The sequence below is a fragment of the Mycetomoellerius zeteki genome, unplaced genomic scaffold, assembly GCF_001594055.1.
Source record: "Mycetomoellerius zeteki isolate Tzet28-1 unplaced genomic scaffold, Tzet1.0 scaffold517, whole genome shotgun sequence".
NCBI lineage: Eukaryota > Metazoa > Arthropoda > Insecta > Hymenoptera > Formicidae > Mycetomoellerius > Mycetomoellerius zeteki.
In genome coordinates this window covers 580,945-589,660 of record NW_017257520.1, presented here as the reverse complement: position 1 = coordinate 589,660, position 8,716 = coordinate 580,945, and the positions used below count along the sequence as shown (strand labels likewise).

General features: G+C 33.1%; 1 protein-coding gene across 3 annotated transcripts in view; it reads right to left on the bottom strand.

The window, feature by feature from the left end:
- The window catches only part of LOC108727656 (colorectal mutant cancer protein), a 73,611-nt gene that overhangs the window by 20,476 nt on the left and 44,419 nt on the right, over nt 1-8,716 (bottom strand). Inside the window, exon 1 of one of the 3 annotated variants that reach the window (XM_018455846.1) lies at nt 8,438-8,710. The exons of the other annotated variants lie outside the window; for them this stretch is intronic. Coding sequence (XP_018311348.1) covers nt 8,438-8,686 — 249 coding nt within the window. The 5' untranslated portion in view covers nt 8,687-8,710. Of the gene's footprint in view, nt 1-8,437; nt 8,711-8,716 lie in introns of those variants that run through there. 3 annotated transcript variants of the gene reach the window in all.

The following is an 8,716-nucleotide window of genomic DNA, read 5'->3' as shown; positions in this document are numbered from 1 at the left end:
ATATATATTTACAAAATATTAAAAATAAATCTTACGAATATTTTATAAATATTTTATAAATATTGTGTGCTGTCTAGAACTTGACTATTTTTTAGCCATCAATACTATTATTTATTTAAACTATTTTTAATAATTATTAATTGTTTACAGTGATTACATCCATCTATTTTAGAATCAATAAAGCAAATGAAAGAGAAAGATAAAGCCTTGAGCAAAAGTAATTCTACTGATTCTCCAGATAGCATAAGAAACTTGAAAAGCAAACAACTCTATGGACTCCAAAAATGTAGAAAAAAATAAAATAAAAGCAATGGTATTCTTAGATTTTAATATTATGTACCCATTTATAATTTATTATTTATATAGATAAAAAATATATGTATATATGTATATTGTCTATGTATAATTGAAAATAAAATTAAAATTGTAATTTGTATAACGATGTTGCATATTCATTGTATGTTAAATTAACACAAAAATTTGAGTGGAACGTCTGGGTCCATCATACGATTTAAATTTTTTGTTAACAGTGTATGGATCATTAATACTGTGTATGCGTTATTGATTTTCAGGCAAATAAGCTAATTCAACAATTTGTTGTGAAAAAGATGCAACCTATATCTTTGGTTGAAAATCCATATTTTATAGAATTGATTGAAGGATTATCTGGTGCAAAATCAATGTCAAGACATACTTTACAAAATTTGTTATTTAATAAGATGAAGTCTATAAAATCTGACATGATAGCAGCTTTCGAAAAACAATCTTGGGTTTGTACTACAGCAGATATATAGAGTGCTAATAATAAATCCTATTTGAGTGTAACCTGTCATTATATTAATGAAAATTATCAGAGAAAATCGTACATGTTAGCTTGTAAACGAATTATGTTTGCACATACTCACTCTGTAATTGCGAATGCTCTGTATGAAGTACATAAAGAATATAATTTGAAACTGAAAGTTGTTGGTACCATAACTGACAACGCTGCTAATTTTGCAAAAGCTTTTCAAACTGAGCAATCGGTATCACTCCTGGATGAATTAGACGATCCTGAAGCAAATATCGTAACAATTGATTTAGAAAGTAACTTAAATGATGAATCTGAAGTTAGTCTTCCTAAGCAATTTTGGTGTATTGCTCATACGTTAAATTTACTCGCATCTCATGATTCATTGAAAGTTCAAAATGATCAATCTTATTGTAAAATATACACGTCAACTTTTCAAAGGCCAGCCGATATTTGGAATTTGGTTAGTCGGTCGACAAAAGCAGCTGATATATTTTATGACATTTGTAAATGTCGTTTAAAAATACCTTGTAAAACGAGATGGAACAGTTTTTATGATAGCATTAAAGCCATATTAAACGTAAAAAAACATTTAGAAGATGTTTGTGAAAAACTAGAAAAATTCAAATTTACAGATTGTCAAATCTCTTTTATGGAAGAATATATAAAAGTCATGGAATCTATTGCTTTTGCACTTGACTTTCTACAAGATGATAAGAATTCTTGTTTTGATCATGTGTTGCCTGTTCTCTTTCAAATGAAATGTCAACTTGAAAAGTTAGGACACTTACGTTTTTGTAAAATTTTACGCGATACTTTATTAATGGCTCTAGACGAATGATTTAAGAGTATAATTGACTTGACGAATGTATACAGTCGATATTATATACTAGCAACTATTTCTATCCCAAAATTAAAATTAAAATGACTCGCAATGTCCAATTATCTAAATTCCAAACAGTTATGTGAAAATGTACTACTAGACGAAGCAGAATCTTTTCTTTGTAAAGACACTGATAATGTCGAAAAATCTTCATTAGAATCGGATGAGGATACTTTTTTTCTTTTCTACACGATAAAAATATAAATCCTGAATATTCTGATAATGTTAATGGAACAACTTCAATTCCTACGAAACCACTCGACGTAAAAGTACAGTGCTTAACATATTTATCTGATAAATCCAAAGACTTAAATAGTTTAAATATCCAATTATAAAAAAAATATATATGAAATATAATGTGCTTTTACCGAGCTTCACATCTGTTGAACGTATATTTAGTGCAGGGCAACAAATTTTAACGACGCGACGAAATAATTTGTCCGACGCAAATTTTGAATGTTTAATGTTTTTAAAACATAATGAATAATCAAATTATTTGTACAAAAGTTATCCATTTCGCGGATTGTCTCCGTGTCTGAATCCATATTAGAATGCCAACGTTTCGTGAACATTGCAGTCCACTTCATCAGGGCGAGGAGCGACCTGATACTGTACTGATACTGAGTATCAGGTCGCTCCTCGTCCTGATAAAGTGGACTGTAATATTCACGAAACATTGGCATTCTAATATGGATTCAGACACGGAGACAACCCGCGAAAAAGATAACTTTTATACAGAAGATATCCGTGGAAGCCTCAAAAGTATAATCAAATTATTCATTATGTTTAATCATAATTTTTATTATTAAATAAAAAAAATTATGTATGTATACATAAAATATATGTATAATAACTTAATAATAACTTAATAAATATTACGTGCAGATACATGAAATATATTCATTATATCTAACAAACAAGCTGTCGGAATTGCATTTTGACGTCAAAATGCAATTTATTCATGTTAAAAATAAAAGTACCTATTAGATACCTTTAAGGTACATTTAAAATACCTGTACCTGTACCTAGGTATTTTATTTTTTTAGTACCTGTACCTGTACCTCGGTACATTTTTTTAGAGTACCTGTACCTGTACCTAGGTATTGAAAATAGAGTACCTTGCACAACACTGCTTATAATATTTACCACTGAGGTAAATCTCTTTAAAGGAATGAAATATTGCCACTCTTTTTCAAGAAGTGAAACATTTTCACTCTTTTTCAAAACTGACTGTATTTTCACTCTTTTAGAGTGAGATTTCATTTCAAGAAATTTGGGAGTAGATACTATTAGAGTCGTCACTAAATTAATCATATAGCCCCGTATTATGGTTAGCCTACTAGCCCCATCCGTTCATTTTTTAAAAACATTAACAGATAACAAAGACAGATAAACAAAAAAAATCTGTTGGACTTTATTGAGTAAAAACTACGCTTACTACCTAAATGGAAATAAAATATCTCAGACAATTATATACGATTGTAAAATAAAAACTTTAAGAATAAAAATGTTTACTTAGGTGTACGATTTTTTTTAAATTGTAGCGTAACTTCTATCATAGATGTGTTAACAACGAGATGTTACAGCAGACTGAGCGGCAGTCACTGTTGCATGCTCAGACGAGTTTACGCGTATCTCGCGCGATTTGTTTATAACGTAGCCTCAATTATTCTACTTACCCCTATAGTTTACTGACCCCGGTCTCCCCTACTATTAACCTACATCGAAAAGAACCAGTTGCATACAAATGATGATGTCTTTATACTGCGCGTGGGTGAGATATATGGAGAAGAAGAGAGCGAGGAGAGAGAAAACGGGAGGGTGAACAGAAAAATGGAAGACGTGATATATTTTCGCGGTCCAACGAGTCGAGGCGATACCTTTTTCTCGTTGAAGCATAGCACAAGCTTCAAAGCTATTTCTAAATCGAAATACAATCGATGCGATTCTTGCGCTTTCGCAGCGAAGCGTCTTTTGTGCCTGCGTTTTTGAAAAGGCGCCGCTTTCGAAGATCTGTGAAGCTAGCACATTTTATTAATATAAAAAAAATAATGACAGTACCTCAGTAGCACTTTTCATAGTTCTACAATTCTACCTAAAAATAAAAAAGTTACGCATTTTTTATATAAAATAACCAAATATGAAAATATGGCGTGCTAATTTCGCGAATTTAGTACGACAATTTTGTAAAGTACAAGAAAATGATAAATATTAGCACTTTTAGCAACAGTTCCCGATAGTTCTGCTAAAGATCTACTAATATATGCATTTTGAAAATAAAATTCCAACGTAATTTCCAATTTTTATACATTTTATATATGTATAGAAAACGGCCCAACACTTGAAGAAAGTGTCGCGCTGATTGCTTATAGCAATTTTAGCGACAGTTCTCGTTAGTTATAACAGAGTTCTATGCTCTACAATCATTTTTAAACAGAGTTCCGGCCGCTACATATTTTTTTTATTAATTTTTTAATATCTGAATCTAACATTACATTTTTAGCCTTGATGTCAGTTTCAATTTTAACTAAATTAACTTGATAAGAAAGTAACGCAAGACATTCATCCGCGTTACGAAACTGTCAATTTTTTCTCTCTAAATTGTTGTAAGATTTTATGCTTTTCATATATTTTTTCCTCGATTTTTCTTTCAGATTTCTTAGAGATTTTCCCCTGTTTAGCTTTCAGACATAAATTATCCTCGAGCGCATTCGATAAGCGGAATTGCACTGACGTCTATCGGCTTTACCGCGCGCAATGTCGTATAGACTTAGCAGAGTATTCGTCGGTGTCAACCAACTCATAAACGTTAACGATATGGCCCTCTCGGCTGAACTTTACGACGGTATGCGACCCGGCTGGCGGTTGCGATGTTCCTAGCAAATGCCTCAATTGTGCGAGGCACGGAACGCATACCATGGAATGCAACGGTAGGCGTCTGCTGGTTTCACGGTTCGCGCGTGTTTTGCCAGCCACGCGTGAGCGAAGATCCATTACAGAAAACCAGACTCCCTCGTCGTCAGTGCAATTTAGTGCGATCGCCACACGAGACGGTGCAGTCGCCGCTGTCGATCGTTTCCGCGATCGTGGCACGAAACCGCGGAGGTGTTTCGCGATTATTTCTCTCACCGCGCCCTTTTCCCATCGCGATTTACACCGCTCGAAAATCACTCGTTCGTTCGCCTCGAGAAGATTGATCCTTTCTAGTCGATCTTCGAAAGCAGCTCCATGTTCGCATATTATCTTCTATTATGCACTCCATGTTTTAACCCATACGTTTTAATCCTCCATTTGTAATCTGGATCTTTTTTGGTACAATTTTATTTTCAAATTTCTCCGAAATAAAAGAGGGCAAAATCCGGTTTCCTGTTCTAACACTTCTTGTTAAAAAAAATTATTTGGAATTATAATAGCTTTTTGTCGAAAAAAATAGATAATACATGATTCTGTGCATAATTAATGATAAAAAATATAAGAAACTACAGCAAATAAATATATATACAAAATAGAGAATAATCATATTTTATTTATTTCTTTCTTTATATTTAAAAATAGGAGTTTTTAAAACTTTACATTTACTAGTGTGTAATGTCCTACGGGTTAAATATCGTGTCTAATTTTGGGATGAAAAAACGTGCTTTATATAAAGCACGGCGCCAAGTTTATCTCGACAGAAATTTTATCTCTATAAAGATAAAATATGTTCTATTAATAACGGAAACCATTTGAGAAAATGTAAAAATAACTTATCTGCGTTATAAAAATGCTTCCGGTGGTCTGACTTTTCAAGCGTAATTTTAACACTGTAAATATATCTTTGAAAAAGAGTCAGACTGTATTTCAGCTAGCGATAGCCTCACTTGAATCGTTTTATCGGATATTACTCGGAAGTAATTTTTATAGAAGTTAGGTCTCCTGCGGGAAAAAAGAAGCGACGGAAGTTTTCCGTCAGCCGTAACCATCATGAGATTAGCTCGGGAGAAATTTGTCGAAAAACTGAGGGTGTGCACGGGAAACGCCAGGTCCGTGGAGACACTATAAGAGGAGAGTGTGATGCCCTAGGAAACACGCCATAAATATTAGAAGCACGTGGAAGGGTAAAACAAAAACTTAATCTGCTTTCGTATTACGCGGTAAAATTGTACATGGTGATAAATTAGAAAAATCAACAATTTTTAATCGTTCTTTTTTTTAGCTTTCCAGATCTTTAAGAATTTTTGTAAATAAAAATGACTGCGATAACTTTTCATAGTTGTAACTCTTACAACTTGTCAATTTTGTGAAAACGATTAATTAACGACAAATTATTGCTTACACTCATTGTCAGAGAAAAATAGTAGTAGCAGTTATTATAAAAGTGACAATTATATAAGTTTTATATGTAGAATTATTGTACACACACACACACACACACACATATACATAAATGACTAACTGTACTGTAAGATAATTGGACCAAATGCTGTTGTAAGCAATTACACAGTGAATTCAACAGATAGCATTGTAAATTGTGCAAGCTGTCCGTTTGACTCGATTGCATCAATTTATTGCTCAATTTGTTCATTCTGTTATTATTAGTAAAGCAAAATGCAATATTTCGTTTGCAAATGATGTAATATTTGTTATAGGTAAGTAATTGCTTTCTACTGAGTTGGAAAGAAACCTCTTGCCGTTTTTTTAGATCAAAATTATATATGCAATATCTTCGTTAAAAATGAACAACTTAAATAAAAAAAAGGATTTTGAAGCTTAAAATTTGTACTTTTAAACGGTTACTATATTTTTTGAGTTTATATGAGTTTGGTAATTTTTTATATATAGTAAACTACAAGCTGAAAAAGATGAAGAATTTTCTTCTCACTTTGCGCCTGTCATGTGCCCCCAAAAAATTTGCAAAAATTTTCGACTATCTGACGTGAAAACTTGAAGTTTTCCTAACAAAATTGTTTTTTTTTTAAATGTTTCTACGATTTTTTGTTACTGAGTTACTCGCCAGTTAAGTAAAAGAATATTTTGACTTTGATTGCTCATAATTCTGTTAAAAATCATCGTATCGCAATTTAAAAAACAGATTATACATTATTTTTATTTATTGAGTCTAAATACATTAATTATTGTTTTATTATTTTTCAATAAAACTCCTTTCCAATTTATAGATATAGAATACGCACATCAATTTGTAGGGATGCTTTATACTTATGTCAAGGATTGTAAAATAATTTCAATCTTTGACGGTAATTATTTTCTCACTTTTGTTGCAGCGAAACTGACGTAGAACGCAATGCGAAGCTTTTTCAATTAATACGCAGGACAATCAATGAAAGAGATCCGCAAAATTCATTATTTGCAAAAAGGTAAAGCGCCATTGGATTTGTCCACTCTCATTATGACTGACGTGCAATTTATCGAGTAAAAGTTCTTTTGTGTTTTCGTTTGTATGACTGACGGCGGCGGCGCGATGATTTATCGTCGCCCGCGAGCTAGACTGCAAAGCCGCGGAGATCTGAAAAGAGCAATGCCTGCCTGCCTGTCGTGTATCGACTCGCTGACAGGTTTTCCTGACGGCGTATGTCAGAACGTGACGTCATATCGCGAGTGCGAATGGAAAAAGTCAGCATCGCGCGATAAATCAGTTCCAAAAATCCCACGCGTCCTCGCGACAGATACGAGGAGTGATATCAGATATGATAATATCTTCAAGATCAGAAATTCAAGAAAGTTGTTTTTCCCGACAAGAAGATTAGAAAAGAATGGATTTTTGTCCATAAAAGAAATATTGTTTTTTGTAGATTTTGACCTTCTGAATATGATAAAGTTATTAAAAAGTTCGTGGCGTTTGAGGAACACTTCGAAAATTAAGCAAGAATATAGTACATCTATTGAAATTTGAATAAATACATCGTCTCCAGGTAGGTTAAAATCTACAAAAAAAAACACTAGGTATTTCTTTTATTTATACCCTTTAGTTTGAGAAAAAATTGGCCCTTTTTTAACAACTTCTTTCTGAAAATAATTTGACAGATTTTTTTTACAGGGACCCTTTCTCACTGTATCTTACACTGTTAAATTCATAACGTCAAATGATATCCAATTTGAGTTACTTTTAATCATTTCTGTAGGTCGCTACTGCTCCTACTCAATATTGTTAACTTAACTAAAACAATGAAGTTAAATAATTTAATTCAAGAAAATGTATTAAATTTGATTTAAAAGTTTATTATTTAAGTGCATACGTTAATACGGACGTTATTTGAAACTAATCACAGAAATAAATTGATTTACATTCCGACACGTGAAAGTTAAAAATAACAAAATATTATTTAACTCAAGGGATTAAGCTATTATTACTCCTTTAATATCTAATAGTGTATTCACTTTATTTCTTCTTCATTTTACTTTTACAGTACATCTTTTCTTTTCCACTTAATCTTTAGATATTGCGCTATTTATTCATTGTCTATCACATACCTAACTAGTTTTCTTCTAATTTCAATACAATTTGCTCTTATTGTTAGAAGGCTTGCTCTAGAATTTCCAATAAACGCTTTATTTATCTATCTATTTACCTCTTCCGAAATTGATTCGATAGGCGTGAGTTATCGAATTCCTTTACGTGAACATTAATTTCCTAACGTAGATCTTGAGCTTTAACCGTGTTAAAGCACATAGATTTATCTCTGAATAAAGATTCCTCCCTTTTCTTTCTCTGATCTTGCGTCCTTTCCTTCACCTACATCGTCTAAGGCCATTTCGGGAAAACTTACAGCATTTTGCACGTCTTTATTGGCCTCGACCTGTATGGGCACGGTCTTATCGGGTCGGCGATCATTGGGGCAGCAGAGCCACGACCTAGACCTGGTAAGACCCTTGGATTCTTCCTCCTCGTCCTCAGCAACCTCCTCATCCTCCGACGCGCAGTGAACATAGACGAGGTCGTCGCGACGTAGCGGCGGCTCGAGAACGGTCTCCTTCGCGGCCAAGGTTGGCACGCCGGAAAACATCTGCATTTGCATCGGGTAGCGCGGCGGTTGTTGCTGCTGATG